At 36.5% G+C, this 20,814-nt stretch overlaps 2 protein-coding genes across 2 annotated transcripts; one reads left to right on the top strand and one right to left on the bottom strand.

Annotated features, from left to right (window-relative positions):
- Nucleotides 1–46: 46 nt before the first annotated feature.
- Nucleotides 47–5,519, top strand: LOC109066980 (interferon-induced 35 kDa protein homolog). The gene is made up of 10 exons (XM_042725318.1): nt 47–141; nt 600–645; nt 735–806; nt 887–1,045; nt 1,135–1,251; nt 1,471–1,615; nt 4,282–4,388; nt 4,505–4,691; nt 4,784–4,890; nt 4,976–5,519. Exons 2-10 carry the CDS (start codon nt 634–636, stop codon nt 5,183–5,185), a joined length of 1,116 nt encoding a protein of 371 aa, XP_042581252.1. The 5' UTR covers nt 47–141; nt 600–633; the 3' UTR covers nt 5,186–5,519.
- A 364-nt stretch (nt 5,520–5,883) lies between these two features.
- On the bottom strand, nt 5,884–19,799 carry LOC109066963 (branched-chain-amino-acid aminotransferase, cytosolic-like). Its single transcript, XM_042725300.1, is given in 20 exon segments — nt 5,884–7,111; nt 7,219–7,293; nt 7,418–7,558; nt 7,863–7,948; nt 10,418–10,560; nt 11,672–11,835; nt 11,921–12,040; nt 12,172–12,282; nt 13,584–13,784; nt 14,267–14,341; nt 15,941–15,970; nt 15,973–16,044; nt 17,760–17,856; nt 17,983–18,050; nt 18,135–18,239; nt 18,338–18,429; nt 18,560–18,626; nt 18,999–19,102; nt 19,192–19,230; nt 19,317–19,799. Coding segments are annotated over 20 exon segments (1,920 nt in total). The 5' UTR covers nt 19,405–19,799; the 3' UTR covers nt 5,884–7,069.
- Between the last annotated feature and the right edge of the window lie 1,015 nt (nt 19,800–20,814).

Genomic DNA, 20,814 nt, shown 5'->3' with positions numbered 1-20,814 from the left:
CAGCGTGTGTGTGTGTGTTAAAGAAACTGTACCTTAGGCTACTATCAACGCCACCATTGTGAACGTATATATATAGCAAGTATATCCCATCATTTCTGAAACGAAAGCGAAACTGCCTTATCTACGGGTTGCTTCGTCACGGTATGTATTTGTCTCTTCTGTTTATTTAGAAATATATGGAAAATAAATGATCATGACCAAACAAAAAAGTATACAGTGGTTCCTACTGAAAGTCATAGTCACAGAAGTCGCTTTATGGTTTGTTGTTAAAGTGGTTTATTGTTAAAAAAAACAGTTGCGACAGACGCAACGTAGCCTAGGCTATATGACAAGTGAAAGTGTTTAATGTCAACATTTTCCTCAACATTTTACAAAACAAATAGTAATCAAAACAAAAACGTGTCTGCTGGCTCTAATAAAGTGTTTAAAGCAACTTTTTGCGACGTCAACAATGCTGTCATGTTTAACTAAAGTTCTTAATAGGCTTTCGTTTATTAACTAGCTCAGTTTAGGCGAATGAAATGTCCAATAGTTGATGAAAAACTGCTCTTAAAGGTTTTCACATTGGTTGTAAAGACATGTTTTATTTCTGTCTACAGTGTTGTCTGTTCACAGGTTCTTGCGTAGGTAGAAATGTCTACTGAGGTAAAGGAAGTGTTCTGGCAAAGACTTTTTTGCATTTGATTCTCTATTCAGTACAATGACCCTGTTTGTCATTTTGTCTGACCACTTAGGATTTCAGTCTTATGGATGGTGAGTCTTTGGTAAGTCTGGACCAAGTACTGAGGGAGATCAACAAATACAAGGTGTGTGAGTGGCTCCTAAACCGGTATACTTGTCAACCAGAATACAAACCATTAATCCTTTTGTCCTCTCATCTGTCCAGAAACAGCATGAAGCACTGTTGGCCGATCAAAAAATACTGAGAGATGGCATAGATAACAACAACAACTTTGCCAAGCAATTTAAAAAACGTTCTGAGGAGAGGAAAGCATCAATTGAGGATGAAAAAAAGAAACGTACTATGATAATTCAGAAAGAGAAGGTATGTATAAATAAAAATACAGATACTCGTTTTATCCCCTAATCTATAGACTTAAAAAAAAATCTGTTGTAATTGGTCCCTGTGTGCAGGAGAAGTGCAGAGCTGTACAGGACGAGAACGCCAAGCTGCAGGCAGAGATCCTGAAAGTGAAGGAGGAATTGCATAACCTGGACCAAAGAAACACAAGTCTGAAAAAGCAAACTGAGGTTTACAGAGTCAAAATAAATATGTTCATGCTTGTCTTAGCTGTGTGGCTCGACTCTATATCAGTATAGTATATGTTGAAATACTTTTTTAATAATAATCTAAACTTTTTTATATAGTTTCCCATATATTCATATAAATTTGAACTTGCTTAATTTCAATGCTTAATTTTGACACATTATCAACTGTGAGATTAACAAGGCTCCACACTGACTCCACAGATCTCTACAGCGGTGCCTGAGAGGAGGGTTGTGTTTCGAGGAAGTACAAAAGAGGGAGCGCATGCTGTGAGTTTTGATGTGAACCCCCACATAGTTTATCCAATGGAGGGCGGCACAGCACTGATCACCTTTGAGGAAGAGGATGGTATGTAATGATCCAAACTAACATCATAACAATAAGAAACAACATAACTGCTTAAATGTTCAAAGAACTCAAAGAACTGAAGGGCTTAAATACACTGAAACAAAGGAGACGATCAACTAAACAACAGGTGAAGGAAATGAGTCATTAAACAGAGCAAGAAACTATAGGTCAAATGGCAAAACAAAGGAGACAGAACCAAAACACAATGAAAACATGAACAAAACAGAATATAAGTGTAACAAAGTCCCCATCTTAACTTATTTTAATATATCAGTTTCTTTAAATAAGTAACTTATAGTAACTAAAATAACTGAATTAAAATGTAAAAATTATATATTTTTATTAAGTTTTAGGACCTGTGGCCTGTAGCACGAAGCAAAATGAACAAACTCAGAGTTTCGAAGTAAGTTTAGAGTTGACAAAACCAAACAAATCTAACCTGGTTCAGCAGGCTCACAAAGCTCGATATATATGTTCTCAGTCAACACAGAGTTTGATCCAGAGTTTGTGATTAACTCCTGAAAATGTGACACATGCAGCAAACAGCCGAGCACACACAACATGTGGAGAGTGTCAGCAAAGCGTCAGTTTGATTCACTTCTCGCAAGAGTTAGCGCAATTCACTTTTTCTGCTGAAGATTAAGAGATGTCGTAATTAAAATTGCACTAATGAATTTAAAGGCATTTACAAGGCAGGAATAAATACTGCTGCTGCAGCAAGAGTTTGAGGAGGCAACAGAAAGAAAATATATGACTATGCAAATAAATCAACTGATTTCATACAGGACACAAAAGGAAAACATATAAATTTAGTAATTCTAAAAGTTGGATATATTAAATATATTTTCTATATACAGTATATATATATATATATATATATATATATATATATATATATGTATATACCGGTATATTTAATTTAATTTAAATGCAAAGCTTAAAACTAATTGCCACTTCATATAATAATGATATGAATATATTATTAGGGCCGGGACTCGATTAAAAAAATTAATCTAATTAATTAGAGGCTTTGTAATTAATTAATCGAAATTAATCGCATTTTAATCGCATATAAATATTTGACCTGAGAAACAGTGAGACGTAATTTTTTTTTCACATGGATTTATAGTATACCATTGAATAATGACTGAATACATAAGCTTAAGCAACAAAAATATTGTTTATTTTTGTGTTCAACCAAGTCTAGCAGACCAGTGCAATTTTTGCCATTAAGTGTAGCAATAGCATATTTAGAAACAATTTAGAAATAGTACATTTCAGAAATTCAGGTAGCTTATAGGTGCTGGAACCTTCTGTAAACTGTTTTTTTAAGTAGAACACAATACTGTCAAGTACATTCAGAACATTGGGAACCCTGACTATTAGAAAACATCTCTCTGTTGCTTCAGAGGCCATAACATACTGCAAGGGGCCAACCAAAGCGGTCTCTCGCTTGCTTCTTCGTTCATGTTCACTGTGGTTTGTTGTTGTCTAAAGTCATGAACGCTAGTTGGTGCTCCAGTATAATCGGTCCGCCGAAACTCATCCAGTGAGAAACGTTCCGCGGTGCAAAAATAAGTTATTAAAAATGCGGAAATTTTTGTGTGTAATTAATTAATCTTAATTAACGCGTTATTTTTTGTGTAATTAATTAATCTCAATTAACGCGTTAAAGTCCCGGCCCCATATATTATATAAATTATAAACAATTATAATTGATATAATATAAATATAACAAATACATTGCCGCAAAAGTCTGGCAATTTTGTCTCTAAAATTCTTTGACTCTAAACTGCTTTAATTTGAAGCTAGAGATGGAGGAGTGGCTTTATTGCGTCAGATATATGTCACTTTGCTCACAGCTGATTGGTCCAGTTTGGGTTTGTGATCTCTAACTCAGAATAAAACCTGCTCCAGGGCAGGGTAGCCATGTAGTGTAAGTTACCATGGTGACGAAACCTGCTCAAAACCAGTCCACCTTCTTCACCTTGCTCAAACTAAATGAGAACTTACCTGGATTAAAACTGAAAGTGGCTTAGTGCTACAGGTTACTGGTCTTCAGCCATCCCATTCTTTTTAACCAGTGCATTTACATGACTCTTCCAGTTGTTTATGAAGTATAGAATATAGAAAAAATAATCTAAATTTATATAAAAAAAAAAATTCTACATTTATTAAAATATTTTTCACTCAGGATTTCTACCTGATTAAACATTTTAGAGCTTGGCATAGACAGAAAAATGTTTAGACATTATAGAAATGCCCATCACTTATTAAGATTTTATCAATTTATACATAATCACAGTTTTAAAATAGGCTGCCTCATATATCCAGGTTTTCCAAGTAGAAAACTTCTTTCTGTAGAAACCTCGGTTCCTCAAAGAGGAAAAAAGGTTGTTGAGGGGTTGTAATAAAATAAGACAATTATCTTTTTTATTATTATTGTTTTAAATATTATGTTTTAATTAGATTTAGGTCATCTTGAGGCCCCATTGTAAGTTTGCTGAGGACCCCTAGTGGGTCTCATGGGTTATGAACCACTGCCATAGATTTTCACACTTTTCAGTATCATTAAAATGACTGTAACACATAGGCCTACCAGGGCTTCTTGTAGCATATTGCTTTTTTTAACTTCTCTTCAAATCTCTTCTGATACTACATCTTAGTGGCTCAGAAAATCTTGAACCTAAAGGATCATTTGGTGCAATTTGGGGACTGTACCATCAAAGTGCAGGCTAAACCCATTCAGTTCCTGGTACCCAGCTATGTTGAGGTAATAGAGACAAGCTGACATCCGTTTACAATCATGGATTGTATATTTTGGATTGCATTGTGTTCCTATGGACTAACATGATTTAAAACAACACTGTTTCTCTCTCCATCTGTTAGATGGAAACACAGGTGTGCCCACGCAGAATCCTAGTCTCCAACCTGCCAAAGGAAGAACCTGAGGAGAGAGTACTAGACAAACTGGACATCCATTTCTCTCGGACAAGGAATGGAGGCGGCGAGGTGGAGGACACAGACATGCTGCACGACTCTGGCACTGTGGTCATTACCTTTGTAGATGATAATAGTGAGTCAACTAAATTCATTCAGTCTGACACATCTCAGTGCAAGATGCTTGAGGTGTTTTTTTTTATTCTGTTTGTTTCTATTTGTCTTCAGTTGCCAAAGGTCTCTCCGACAAACAAGATCATGAGGTAGACTTTGGTAAGAAGAAGTACAAGGTGAAGGTCACTCCATTCCTCAATGGCGAGATTTCACAAATGGAGGTAAGAAGAATAGAGTATGTCACAATAATTTCAAGGGTTAATGCCGGGTTGTATATGATGTAAACTGACTGTTGCTCCCTTTCAGATCTGTGACTCAGTGTGCACGTGCACAGTGCTGCTGACAGGCATCCCTGACATCATGGACAAAGATAACCTGCAGGACAACCTGGAGATCCACTTCCAGAAGACGGCCAATGGTGGCGGAGAGGTGGAAGGCATCATCTACAACCCTCCAGGCCACACCACCCTGGCTTTGTTTGATGAGGACTCTCCTAAAGACAGCTGGAGTGTGTGAGAATGCTAAAAAACCTCAACAGCCCAGAAATTGAATGCTGCCTTTCGACAACAAAACAGATCATTAATTCATAAAAGACTCTATAGAAGTCCTGATTTGGGTATATTTTTCAGAATGTTATATAGTATGTATCCCTTCACCTCTTATTTTCTGTAATCGTGACCTCTTTACCTGTTATAGAATATATGTTATATAGTAATATACTTAATGGACTCAAAATTTTATTTTTTACAATTCTTAGTTGCATTTCTTGTCTTTTGATGATGGAAGATTCGGTCAAATTGGGTTATGGCTTATGGAGAACAAAGTCTATAATAAATGCTAATCAAAACTATCATTGTGATGTTTACGATACACTAATAGGAATCTCATGGATCTAAATCCAAACACAAAAGAAAAGAGTAAATATATTCTGTACAATGAAAGAGAAGGTTAGGTTATTTTTAAAAATTTTATGTGCATTTTAAGTATTTTACGTGCTCACTGGTGAATCTCATTATTGTAACAAAATAGTTTTAAGTTATAATTTATATTTAGCGATTATTATAAAGCTATTAAAATAATTACAATTTTATATATTAATCAAAATCAAAGACAGTCTAACAAACACTACCATGATGATCAAAATTTATGCTTAATAACCACACGTGAAAGCAAACTAGACCTTGTAGGTGATTGAAGCAAAAGCATATTACATATTTGGATGCAAACTAAATTTATTTGTAAAAATACAGTAACAGGAAAAGTAAAGACATCTACTTCGAAAACCCTTCAAACAAAACAAACCAATCATGAGTGCTGCAGCAGCCCCCTCACCACAATAATGACAAATGTGAAAGATACAGCCAACTCCATCAGGCACTTAGACAGAAGAGATGTGGAGTGCATGGATTAAAACACATTAAAAATGAAGGGGAAAAACTGAAACGAGGAGGGTTCACAATGAGCCGATAGGTATTCTAGCCATTAAAACAACACCAGGAATAAGTTAAAACCGATACATTCTACATGTTCAGTGAACATTACATATTTCACAAACACATGTACATATAGGTCACACTGTTGTTCCAAATATATCATATAGATAACACACACAGAGCCGAGTAATGATCACATCAAGACTTTTCTAGTGGTCTCTAGAGCTGCTATGTCCGGGCCGTCCTGAAGCCCTTTGTGCGTGCATAAGTTCAGCTCATGGTTTTAAATCATCTAAATCTGGCGATAACACACTGTCCTTGTTCTTCTCTAGATAGACATATACAACCATTTACACAATTTAGTGTCTTCTATATTAAACAACTGTTTAATGCAAAATGAATGAATGTCTGTCCTCTTGTCAGTAAGAAAGAAAATTAGGACATCTGATCTCTTGCGTTACACAAACAAGCAGCTCATGAACGTCAATGAACATTTACATTAAAATGATTATGTGCAGAAGTCTGATCCTTCTCAACTGCCTGATTTCATAGCACCATTCCCACGATATGAAATTTGAAATGTTAATACGGATGAAGGTTGTAGAAAATAACATTTTAGGAGACAAAAAGGAAACAGCAAAAGCATGACTTGTTGGTAAAACAAGAAAAAAAAGCTTAAAGATTGGATCAGTAACTATTGTAAGGAGAACATACTTGCTTGTTGCCTATAGTTGCTTATATATGGCTTATGACGCTTGTGCTCAAGTTTAAAGACGATCTCTAGTGCTACAAATTGTGCCATATGGATATCCAAGCAAGTATGTAAGGTCATTTAGAAAGACTGCATACATGTAATAGGTGGTTTTCTGTTCAGAAAGGTTGTTACTGTAGAATAACACCCGTCTCTTTAGTCTACACACAAACACTTGAGATGAGAGGTTTTAGACATGAAACCAGCTTCAGATCGTTAGACGATCACTGGCGCCCAGTCCCTCTGAGTGCGTCCATACTGTACACAGAGAAACAGGACAGAGGGGTAAGACAGTGTGATGATGGAACGAAAAAAAAACAAAGAATTTATTATTAATTCAAGGGCTATTCAAAAACCTTCTCTACCTGGATGTCGGTGAGCTCCTTATGGAATCTCTTAGCAAGGTCCGGACCGTTCTTCATTGTGGGAATTTGGTAAGTCTAAATGATTTAAACAAATAAAAAGAGCAGTGCTTTCAATAAATGTACAAATGCTTATTAAATTGGCAAGATGCGGTCAGTGGACATTTGCATTAGAGAAACTAAGTGTGCATTTCCTGGTTACCTGTCCTCTGTAGAGCAGACTGCCAACTGGACACACCACGCATGCAGTGCCCGAACCGAACACCTCCAGAATCCGTCCGTCATCTAAAGCGTCTATCAGCTCCTTCATTAAAACTCTGCGCTCTGTCACTTTGAAGTCCCCCTGAAAAAAAAACACACGACGCTTACAAACAGTACTAGGGCAGAACTGTGATACAGGCATGGCAACAGACATCTTGGTACTTGATATGTAACATGTTACTGTACAATTATCATATTCATTTACCATAGTATTACATGCTATTAAAAAGAACGCCATGGTGCTAGAATGGCACATGTCCTTAATGTGTCACTGTCATGTCATTTATTTGAATATTAACATACAAGTATGGTTTTGCCATCTAGCAAACCTTAGATAGATATTTATGTTTTAGAGAAACTTCGCCTTTTCCATTATTGTTTCTCACCCATTCTCTGGCAAGGTCTAGCAGTGACTGCCGGGTGACTCCTGGAAGAATGACGCCATCAAGTGGAGGGGTGACCAACTCTTTCTCTACAAAGACATGCAAATGTCAGCAAATACAGTGGGTGTAGAAAAGAATCACCTCCATTTAAAATAACCACATTTTGTTGCTTTGCAGTCTGAAATGAAGTCGGACACAGTTTGTTTTATCCAGCTCACTTACTCACTGCAACTTATAACATCCACGTGAAAGATATAACACCAACATGTCAGAAAAAAAAAAGAAAATCAGAATCAGTGAGTTGGAAAAAGGATCACCTCCTTGTGTCAGTATTTTGTTGAATCAGCTTTTGGTTTAATTACAGCCTTTTGTCTGATGGGATCTGTCTCTGTATCTTCTAACTTTGCACATCTAGACTTTGCAATATTTGCCCACTCTTCTTTGCAGAACTGCTCAAGTTCAGTTAAATTTGATGGTGAGTGTTTGTGGACTGCAGTCTTTCACAGATTTTCAGTGGGGTTTGAGTCTGGGTTCTGTAAGGACAGTCACCTTTTTCTGCTTCAACCACTGTGTGCTCAGTTTTGCTGTGTGCTTTGGGTCTTTGTCATGTTGGGAGGTAAACCTTCTTCCCACTGACAACTTTCTGGCAGATTTAGCAGATTTTCCTCAAGAATTTGATGGTATTTAGCTCCATCCATTTTTCCTTCTATCCTGACATGTGCTCAGTCCCTGCTGCAGAGAAACACCCTAATAACAGGACATCAGCACCTCCATGCTTTACTGGAGGAATGCTGTTATGTGGATGGTGAGCTGTTTTGGATTTCCATCAACCATATCGTTTGGTGTTGAGGCCAAATAATTCAATTTTCAATCTGCCTCCGAATCTTTAAGAATTTTTGGAAAAGCTCAGTCATGACTGCATGTGGATTTTCTTGAGGAGTGGCTTTTTTCTTGCAACCCTCCCATACAAGCCACATTTGTGCAGAATTTGTGATATTATTGTCACATGCACACAATGACCACACTTTGTCATGAATTCCTGCAGCTGCTTCAGAGTTGATGAAGGACTCTTGGTCGCCTTTCTGAGCAGTTTCCTCCTGAATCTTTCATTCAGTTTGGAGTGACGTCCTGATCCAGGGAGGGTCTGTGTTGTACTAAATACCTTTCACTTCTTAATAATAGACTTTACTGTGCTTCTACTGTGCTTTTTTTTTTGTATCCATCTCTTGACTTGTGCCTGTCCACAACTTTATCCCGGAGATCTTTTGACAGTGTCTTGTCACCCATAGATAATTCTTTGCTTCAGTTGCACTACTGAGGACTGAAATGCTCCAGGAAAGCTCTTTTCATGCTGAGCCGATCAAAATGAACACAGCTGATCACAGTTGAAATTCAAATGGCTTTGTGTGCCATTGAGAAGGTGATTATGTAAACCTGACTGAGTTTACAAGTCATTTTTAGGAGGGGGGGTGATTCTTTTTCCAACTCAGTGATTCTTTTTTTTTTTTTTCCATTTCTGACATGTTGGTGTTATATCTTTCACTTGACTGTTTTAAGTAAATACAGCTGGATAAAACAAAAACTGTGTCTTCATTTCAGGCTGCAAAGCAACAAAATGTGTTTATTTTAAAGGGTGGTGATTCTTTTCTATACCTATTGCACATTAAGATGCATTAAAATGCATCTTACCACCAGCAGAGGGAGACAATCATTATTCATGGAATAACAAATGACTAAACATCAACATCCTGACAAACTATACAGCAGGCCACACTGTACAGTGCAGTGCACTTGACTTAACCTTGCTATTTTCCATAACTTTTTTTATTATCAAATAAGGATTTTAAAAAAAATCACTTGATAGAGACTACACACACACACAAACAAATTTCTAGCCAATTTAATATTGTACAGAACTGTTCATGATAGAAATTTCCATAGCTTAAAATTTTATTTCCAAGACATTTCTAGGCCTGCAAATCATGATTCTCTCATATTGCCAATTGTTTCATGACTGCAGAATCCATGTGAGGTATTTTTACACACAAAAATAGCATGCTGCCGTTTAATTCCTAAAATAACATAACCCTTGTAAAAAATACTGTCTACAGAAACAAGAGCCACGACATCCATACGTACACAAAGGCACTTAAAGGTACACTACATTAGTTTTACAAATTTACAAAATGTATATAACGAGTACATCATGAATCCATCTTTCACACTGTGTTTTTATCTTATCCTGAATCGCTTCAGTATGCCAATAATAAGGGTTTATATTCAGACTATTTTAGAACTATTGGGACGACTACCACTGCGGAGAAGCCAAGGACCTGCGTGCCTCGTCATATCCATAAACAGAGAAGTAGCTCTCGCTACAATGTTTTTTCCACAGGGCACATGCAGTTTTGCTTATTATCTGCTAGAGTGCCAACAGTTACAAAGTGTACCTATAAATAAGCACATTTTGGGTACTAAAACACACTTTTGCACCTAAAACACATTAGGACTGCAGAAGCTTTTAATTCAGAGTTTCTAGAAGCTACTCTCCTTCTCACCTCCTTTCTCTGTGGTCCAGTAGATGAAGAGATTCATGGTTCCGACCTCAGTGATCTCCTCATTCTCTCCGTACAGCCAGAGGACCTGCTGGCAGCCCTGCCTGGCCGCCTCGCTCTGAACCGCAATCGTCGGCCCGTAGTTACTAAGAAACATAAAGCCACAATCACAGAGGTGCATTCAGGCAATAAAACACTGGCATGGATTAGTGGCATGGAAAACATGGATTATTACATTGAAACCAAACATTTTAAAGGAAGAGGTTTATAACAAACAGCGAAAGCACTTCAATTCATAATATAAACAGATATCAGATTATCTGAACACTCAGGACAGCAGCACAAGCTTTGCTCAAGTGGGCCTTAAATGCATAATGGGACAGTAAGACAAGGACTGATAAAAGAGTAGGAGAGTAGGGAGAGATACAGCACATAAACAGTAACCAGAGCTGCATATGTGTAAAGGGTTAGCAGATCGCAAAGAATTTACAATGATCCCAAGTTGCAACATGACCAGCCTACTGCAGCCTGTGCAGAGTACTGAATTTCTCTGAATAACCTGAATGTGAAAAGCTACTCCTAAGACTCCAAAGTGGCACAATAATGGTAAAAAAAAAAAAAACATTTATGGAAAATTCATAGCGGAGAAAATGGTTCTAAAGAATTAGAGTTTAGCGTTAATTGCAGTGCTAACAGATGAATGCTCATGAATCCACAGTTGAGTACAGAAGACCAACTGCCAAGGTCAGGATTTTTACATTTCAGTTTGTTTTTCACCAATCCCTGTTGTATAACACAATAACACTTGGAATATGCAGCATGTGTCAATCTGTGACACGTTTGCACCTTTAAAAAATAAAAATAAAAAAAAATAACCCCCTTCCTCTGGTCGCCATTTACTGCCATTATATGAACAAGCACAAGCAGGCCATTTTTTTTATCAAATTTATTTTTGTGATCCAAAAACGAAAGAAGGGCATATGACATTAGAACAACACCAGGGTGAGTAAATAAATCATTAAACTTTCTGGATGAACTAACTTAAACAGCAAGAACATATTACACAATTTATTGAAACAATAACATAAAAATAAAAGCAGGAAAAACAGACAAAGCAGTAGAAAAAATAAAATTTTAATTTAAATTTGTGATTTTTTTCTGCCAACAATGAAAAATATTTTTCATTTTATTTATTATTGTACAACTCTTAAAATGTATGCTAAAGAATATGTGACTAAAGCTTTTGTGAAAACTCACCCTCCCATCTTGTATTCTCCAACGCCGCCCCTCCAGGCCCGGACATATCGAGGATCTGCCAGCAATGACACTGGACTAAAGCCTCCAGTTGCAAAATAAGGTCCAACGGGCCCAATAATGACAAAGAGCAAAGAATGACCTGCTCGAGACACACCTAAAGAAGGCTGCAAAAACAAGAAGGGTCACCATTTAAGATTAAAAGATCAAAATCATTCAACAAATGATATTTTAATATCTAAAGTCTCTTACTTCAGTTCCTATAAAGGTTGGTCTGATGTACAGGCTGGCGTCTGTGGAGTAAGGAACCCATTCTTGGTCGACCTCAATCAGCTTATTGATACACTTTATCAGTTCGTCCTTATCAAACAACTAAGACGGATGAAAGAGAGAGAGAATATGCTGATGGGGATGGGAGATTGGCTAAGTGGAAATGTGATAATATCACAGAGCACCAGTCAATAAGCTGAAGTAATGCCCAGAGGAATAAGATAAAGACTAACAGGCAGGCAGCTCCTCTCCGTGCTCCGGTACATGCGCTCCATATTCAGCATAGGCCTGAAGAGACGGATGCGGTTATCTACTCCGCGGAAAGCCTTCATGCCCTCAAATAGCTGAGAATAAAACAGAATATCAGACAAAAATGATTTAATAAAAAAAAGCCACAAATTTTGGAAATTCGTTTTAAACATTATTAGCAAGCCCTATAGTTCACTTCAGGTTAAAATAGATATTAAATAAACCTATATTAAAGGTGGAATGTGTAATATTTACAACGATCTATTTACAGAAATGCAATATAATATACATGACTATGTTTTCAGAGGTATATAAAGACCTTTCTTAATGAACCGTTATGTTTTTATTACCTTAGATTGAGCAATTTCTATCTACATACCGTGGGTCCCTTTACATGGAAGTCGCCACCATGTTTCTACAGCAGCCCTAAACGGACAAACTGCTCTACAGAGCGCGTTTCGTCACTTTGTTGTTCTTGCGAATGAAACACTGACACAATGATGAACAAGTACATTAACATTCACAATAACATTGATTTATTGAATATAGAATATTTGTTTTCGGTAGCACTTGCTTAGTTTATAAGTAGACATGTCAAGCTTTCTATAGATATACCTCTCATGTCTCTGTGTTGAGTATTCGCTGAGTTACAGTTCATTTTAATGACGTGTTTCTAAATGAAGATCATGCAGAACCAAGGTGGCAGACAGCGCACTCTGTTTGTTTTCTTTATTTTATAAGTGCACAAAGTTTTGTTGTTATTATGTGTGTATAAAAATAAAAGTAGACCATTTACAGATTCAATTGATGTATTGCTCTTATCTGTACGATCAAAACTGAAAGTGTAATTTAATTTCATTTTGGTGTTATCAGGAGAATATGCCACAAAACGCGTATCCGCGTTAGTCGACCTCAGAGGGTTAATTTAATATATTTAATTTGTTTGTGTTTTTTAATTTATTTTTTTTGTTTCTGCTGTCTTTACCAATGACATCTATACCTGTGTCGGCCACCATAGCTTCTCTAAAGGGAGGGGTGAGTGGGGGATTGAGCCGTTGGTTGCAATTCGCAACCTCACCGCTAGATGCCGCTAAAATTTACACACTGCACCTTAAAGACAAGGTCAAATAACTTTGCAAAACATTCATGTAACAATAAGATTACTCAGCCTTACCAAGGTCACCAAGGCATTTATTTGTTAGAAAATACAGCAAAAATAATATATTTATAATATGAATATTAAAATACTTTTATATTTTAAAATAGCTGTTTTCTATTTGAATACATTTTAAAATGTATTCCTGTAACAGAAAGCTGATTTTCATTACTCCAGTCTTCAGTGTCACATGATCCTTCAGAAATCATTCTGAACCATGTGGCTCTGACACTTCCTCACCTCTATGGAGTAATGCAGGGCGGAGGAAGCAGGGTGAAGGGACAGATTCTGGAAGGGCTTGATCTGAGGTGCCTCCCATCCTCCTGCTGCAGACCAGCTGACTGTCAGCATGTGGTCTGAAAACTGCTTGCCGAACACCAGGGTTGAGGGGTCTGGCTTTGGCTTCAGTACAGGGTTCCTCTCTATGGTAAGGTCTGCAGCCTGACGCAAACAAATGGGGAGGAAGGACAGAAAAAGAGGAAGAGAAAACGGAAAGACAGAGAGGGGCGGGGAGTAAAGCGGGCACGTGGAGAGGAGTTTATTCATTATCATTGATTGCACATGCATTTGAAAAATTAATCTGGATTCATCATGTCAGTCAAGCTCTTATGGAAATTGAATTGAATTAAATTGCATTGAGAAGGGAAGGGGGTGCTGGAAAAAAAAAGAAAGCATGCAAGAAGGCAAAAGCACAAGGAAAAGAGACGTCAGATCCCACAAGGCGACACCGTGGCCTGCTTAACACTTCAGAAAATGCAGCTTTATGGGTCTGGAAGACCTGCATTGCCCCAAAAATTTAATCGTAAACTCTGAGCCAACTGAAACAAACACACATAATTAAAAGACCTGAAGGCCTAGGCTGACCTGTGGTGGCATGGAAAAAAAGGGTGCATAAACCTGGCACAACAGGTTTGTTTCAATACCTTAAAGGAAGAACTGACGAATCGCAACGACCCACATGACAGGGAGAGAGGCTGGAGAAAGCGTCCATTCAGTGCCTTAAAACACAGAAACAGAGGGTGACTTCAACCGTTTCCTTTCATAACCCAATCAGACACAGTGCACGTTCTTCTTGACAGCTGTTGTTTAGCCCTCATGAGATGTGAAGGTTGAGTATGTACCAGCTGTATATACCTGCATTTGTGCACAAGGAGACAGCTGGCTCTCACAGTAGCAGTGCTTTTAATAGCTAAAAAACCCTGAGTGAATAAGTAAAGCATGAAAGGAAATGTGTTTGCATATTTTACTCTAAGACACACACTAGTCCTACTATTATTACTGTTTTGTTTCCGTGCTTTATTAGACATTTGTTTACATAATAAATAATATAGCAGGGCTACACAATAGCTCTGTCAGGAGAACTTGCCAAAACTTGCAAAAGCGTCTTATGGCAAGATGTTTTACCATTAGTTCCTGAAAAACAATTTTGCAACTAGTATTATTTGAATTATTATTAAATAACCTGATAGTGACTAGTATCATTTTCAACTTCACTATTATAATTATTCATTCAGTTATCTCTTTGCTAGTAGTCACTGCCAAAATATTGTCAAGTAACTATAACACCAAAGTTACTTGTAGAAAACTGAAATCTGAAAAGAGTTCAAAGGCAAAAGTTGCAACAATTCACTTCCAAGTAGCATTCCAGTATTACTAGTATACTGGAATGTATAACTATAATTTAATAGTACTTACATATTTTTAGTATTAGGACACTACTATGAAAACAGATTTTTTTTTAATCTCACAATTTACAGTGGCTTTTCACTTATATGTAATGACTAATCAAAATTTTATAGTACAAACACTGCATGATAAGTTACAAGTGAAACAGGAATACGTACCAGCAACAAGTGTATTACACACTAGTCAGAAGCGGTTTGTTAATATCACAGATTCCTACTGATTATATTTGCAAAAGATAACCAGCAAAAGTGAAATAGTTACTTGTCGGATAGTGACTAATAGTAAATGAATACTAGTGACTCATTAACTGAAAAGACATTGATTACTCTTACTGGAAAGAATAGTATCTATCTTGCTACAAATAAAACCATAAACCCTACTCGTCATTATCGTATTATTATTAATAATTATTAATTAATAATATAATGATACAGAGAGAGAGAGAGAGAGAGAGAGCTTGTTTGTTTGTCTGGAAACATAAAAAAAAAGATTTATTTTGTATATTTTTATGAATAATTGTTAAAACGGCTTGCCATAGGCGCGTGCGTTCATACGGAAATACGTGGAATGCTGCTCTCGTTCACAACGCAAGCCTTAATCCGCGATTGCCGATTTACAGGCAGATTTGCGTATAAACAGCAATTCAGAGTGACAATCAACAAAATGACCCTCTGATGTTTTATCCAAATATAAAATCAAACGCTTAAAAATATGCATCCCGCTCATGTGATATTGAAAGTTGCGTGTTGTCGATTTGCAACGACGATGATCTGCAGCTTAAAGCTGCTAAATTCTGTTCTGCTAAATAAACTCCATATACGTCGAGAGTATTTTAGACAGAGCCATTAATTATTGACAGAAGGATTTGGAGATGTGACAGGGGGGATAAGCGAAATGATCTTTGAACTCACCGTCCTGATCGCTGCCATAGCTGCGGTGTGAGATGAATGGTAAACGAGTCCGAGTGGGAGCAGCAGCCCGGGACTGACTGATCTCTGCGTTCCGGATTGGACCACTTAAGAAAATACAAGCAATGTGCTCAGGGTTTGAATCGTTAAAAGTGTCTTCAATTTTCATGAAAGGCCATTCGCATAATTTTCAACACAGGCCAGTGTGCTATTTGCATCAGAAGGCTCGTTTGAAATATCTTAAATGTTATTATGTCAGGTATATAGCCTTGAAAATTAAAACGCTGGAAACTTCAAGCTTTCTAGGATATTTCTCAACGCTTATATGATGTGGTTTAATAAATAGTCGGTCATGTCATCATAATATTTATCGTCTTTATATGAATTTTAAAAGTCATTAATGTTACAAACAAAACTATTCCCATCCATCAAAGGGTTAAGAATAACCCGAGGGTAGGCGTGAGGGAGCTCTCGCATCTGATTGGATAAGAAAGTAGGGGTCAAATTTACGCAATCAGCGGGTTAAACAAGGTTATGAGGAAGCATTACATTCATTGGCCAGTATATGAGGCGTTAGTTCGATCCTGTTAAATGATTGGCTTCTGGACATTTGGAGAAATATGTTTTATGTCAATACCTTCAGCTGATGAAAATAAAAATAGCCTGTCACCTGTGTTGGTCACTATTGTAAACAAGCATGTGTAGCTTTAGATTGCACAGAAACCTAGTTTTCCAAATGCATATTTAATCAATTTAGGATTTCTTTCTTTAAATTAAATTTTCTGTCTCAATCAAAATGTTCATCAGTCTTTATTATTAGATTAAGCTCTCCAGTCATTATTGTTTACTTGCATATACCATAAAAGCAGCACATTTCCAGCTGTTTAATACAGTTAAGGACTCACCATATATTTAAATGGCTACAACATTTTGATATCAAAAGATTCACAACAGTATATGACATACTTTTCTAATTAGCTAATATTAAATAATCTGACAACCATGTAAATTAATTAAGCTTTTTAATTACTACAAATAATTTTAGAAATACAATGTATGAAGCAAATCACAACATGTAAAGTCTCATTAAAGATTTGAAAAATCATTACATCACAGTTTAAATTGGATCATTGTCCAACAAACTGTCCAGGGAATGTTTACATGTAAACATCAGTAAGTCTTTGCACATTGTAATTCACAGTGCAGGTCCCTTTCATATAATATTTAACGAATATTTGCATTTAAAAAAATGAAAAACTCATTTTGATTAATTAATTAAGATTTCATGGATTCCCCAAAAAGTCATATTGCTATTAGATATACAAACAACTGGCTTAAATTGAAATTGAACAGTTATTGCACCATTTACCTGATCATGAAGCAGCATGAATGTATGAAATGGCAAGTGAAATATATATTTTTTTAATTGCTTAGAAGTTAAGTAAACTTTCAAGAATGTTATTGTTTAATAATTAAGCTTAAACACATTCAAATAAAAGTCGTGCAGATCAGTTTGCACAATGATTTGAAATGGTGCAATGATTTAGAAAAATCTGCAAAGTCATTTCATGGACCTTTCCATTTCAGTCTGGTTACGGAATTTGGCTTTTGAAGCCGTAGTTCAGTTCAGCCCCTCCACTTAGAAACAAATCTATCCCAGTACAGAAAGTGGCATCAGCTGCCAAGAAGAGGGCAGCTAATCCACTCTCAGTCTCCGTTCCCATTCGACCAATCAGCTGTTGAGTAGAAGTATGTTACTGTAATATATATAGTCAGCAGAACACCATTCTTCTATTGCTCATTTAGCCTTATGAACACTTACCTGAGCATTTTCTCCTCCCTTAAAAGTGGCAGCAGCATCTTCTGTGTGGCCTGCAAGCTCCTCCCACAGAGGCGTCATTATATTGCTTGGAGAGATGCTATAAAAGAGTTTGAATGTTTTTGAATGTTATTTTAAAGGATGTAAAGTCAACTGGATTAGAAAATAATTAGTTAAGATATAACTAAAGAAGTAAGGGACAGCTTTAGATGTCAGGGGCACTCACCAGTTCACTCTCACTTGATAGCGACTCTCGTCCACAGCCATTGCTTTAGTCATGGCAGTGATGGCCCCCTTGTGGATATATGTGAGCATTACTGTTACTTCCAACTTGTAAGATGAGCAAGTAAAGCACTCAGGACAAGCAGGGAAACTCACCTTGGTTGCCACATAGGGAGCCGCGTCTTTTTGACCTATTGAGGCGACAAGGCTGGACAAATTGATGATGTTTCCTTGTGTTTTACGCAGATACGGCAGTGCATACTGACCCGAGGTAATGAAAAAGAGGTTAAAAAAGAAAAAATTTGTCATTCTGCACAACAAGTAAATAGACCAAAGTTATTTTTACATCACTTCCTTACCTTTGAAGCAAGGAAGTAACTGATGAGGTTCAGATTAAGCAGGTCTCTAAACTCTTCCGCAGTGGTTTCATCTGTGGTCTTGTGAGGGGGGTCTGATAGAGGATTCAAATAATAATCACTTCTTTATTAATTTATCAGACAATTTACTTAGAAAAAAAAATTAATTGTTACTATTTTGTAAAAATAAATAATAATAATAATAATAAAAAAACTTTGACTTACGCCACCCAGCATTGTTCACCAAACAGTCTAATTGTCCAAACCTCTCAACCGTCACATTGATTAATCGCTTCAAGACAAGATATGGCAATTAAAATGAAGGAAACAATACATTTAGAACTATAGGACATATTTGTTTTGAAAGTCCTTATGTATTATAGAAATAAAATTAAAAAACAACATTGTAATTCTGATTCTTTTTAAAAGCCTAACCCACCAAACAGCACAAGATCTCAAGTTTCATATGGAGGCCTTTTCAAACATGAGAAAATAATAATAAAATAAAAAACTTAAAAGGTTTCATTTTTAATTACTTATTAGTTAAGTATTACTATTATTGTATCCGTTTCCTCTGCATTCTGTATTTGCTCTATAAGTTTAAGAAGAAAAAGGAAAGATAAAAGTGTAGGACACAGATGTTATGAACGTCTGAGGAGGATACCTTGATGTCATCCTCGTTTGTCACGTCACATGACACAAAAGTGCATGATCCGGGTCCTTCCTGATTCAGCACAGATTCAAGAGACTGGCCAGCTGACAATTCAGCTGACAATAATAAAAAAGAGGGAACCGTTATTGCATTTACTGCTGAAAGAAACGTATAGTTAAAAGGCTATTTAAATCATATCACATACTCTCTTGTGCGCAGAACACAACTTTGGCTCCGTTTTGCACTGCAAAGCAAACACGAATTAAATTTGACTAACTCTCAATTTTCTTTCGATTACTTAATGGAAAGATAAATATTATAAACCCTTACCAAACACTTTAACGATGCCCCTTCCAATGCCTCTAGTGCCCCCAGTAACGATGACCACTTTGTTGAGATACCGCTGAGCACAAGCCATGCTCCTAGCGTACCTTACACGGTCACTTATGAGTACTTATGCAGCTAATGTAAATAATATCAAATGTCTGCACAGGTCTGACAGAGTCTGCTCGAGTAAGCGGTTCCTAATATACAGAAGTCATCTGATAGAGTGGTACCGATGTCATGTGGGTGTGAGTCAACTACAGATGATCGCTTCCTGGACGAATCGTTATTTTGAAGCTATTTAGTGAACTTGAGGAACCAGTTCGCCAAGTCCGACTGAATCGACTGAAATATGATCCAATTCCAGGTTTCCCAACTCTTCTTAACTTAACAGCGCTGCTCCAGCAGGTGCTCCAAGCTCCAAAGCTCTAGTAGACTGAACTGGGAACGGTCTCTGTCGGACATGTCTGAGGTGCAGAACCGCTGCTTTAAACTGAGCATGCGTGTAACTTACTGTGGTTGGAGCTGTTATGGTTGGAGTGTGTGGTGAGGATCGCAAAGCTGGATAACTGTATTTTAAAACACACTTCTTTAATTTTATAATTGATACAAAATTAATGTTGTATTTTATATACTTTGTCCCAACAGTTACAAAAAAAAAAAAAATAAAAAAAAAATAAAGGTGAATAAAACGTCGGCTTACGCCACCCAGCGTTGTTTGTCCAAAACTCTCAATCATCACAATGATTAATGGCTTCAGTGTAAGAAGATATGACAATGATAAATAATAAACTGTGACATGTTTGTTTTGAATGTCTCTACGTATCATAAAATGAAAAGTAACAGGCTACATCATAATTTAAATTATTTTAAAATTATTTAAAATCAATAATTATCATTGTTCACAAAATAGCACAAAAATACATTAGTATTTATTATATTGATCTCAATTTTAATATGGAAACCTTTTCAAATATGGAACAAACTGAATTCTAAAACCATAAATTATTAAACTGCTAAAGCTTCTTAAATCTATATATATTTTTATACTATTGCTATAATTATTATTATTATTATTATATACTTATTATTATCATTATTATCATTATTAAATCATCTATATATGCACTTACTTTAGGTGTGCTGGGATAATAGCATATTTATTTATTTATTCCATGGTCTGTCTGAATACTCGATTCTGATTGGCTGGCAGGTATGCATTAAAACAGTTTAATGCACAGGTATTTCCAAGTCAGTTTAATCACCGTTTTATATTAATGCGCTGCTTTAATTGATGCACGCACACACACACACACACACACACACACACACACACACACACACACACACACACATAAACACAGTGAGAGAGAGAGAGAGAGAGAGAGAGAGAGGTCGGAGATTGCAGATTACTTCGCATCAGGTGGTTCTTGGCCTCCACGTTTAAAATCCTTTAATGCATGGCAAACCATTGATTATCCCTTACATGTATTTTTTAATTCAT

The sequence above is a fragment of the Cyprinus carpio genome, chromosome A3 (genome assembly GCF_018340385.1).
Source record: "Cyprinus carpio isolate SPL01 chromosome A3, ASM1834038v1, whole genome shotgun sequence".
NCBI lineage: Eukaryota > Metazoa > Chordata > Actinopteri > Cypriniformes > Cyprinidae > Cyprinus > Cyprinus carpio.
Note: the sequence above shows the minus strand (reverse complement) of the source record. Positions and strands in the feature narration are given on the sequence as shown.

What these genes read in the sequence shown, in the direction of transcription:
- LOC109066980 (XM_042725318.1), top strand. An exon ending in GTCTGAAAAAGCAAACTGAG is followed by an intron (nt 1,252 to 1,470) that starts GTTTACAGAGTC and finishes CTGACTCCACAG; the next exon opens with ATCTCTACAGCGGTGCCTGA. An exon ending in GCGAGATTTCACAAATGGAG is followed by an intron (nt 4,891 to 4,975) that starts GTAAGAAGAATA and finishes GCTCCCTTTCAG; the next exon opens with ATCTGTGACTCAGTGTGCAC.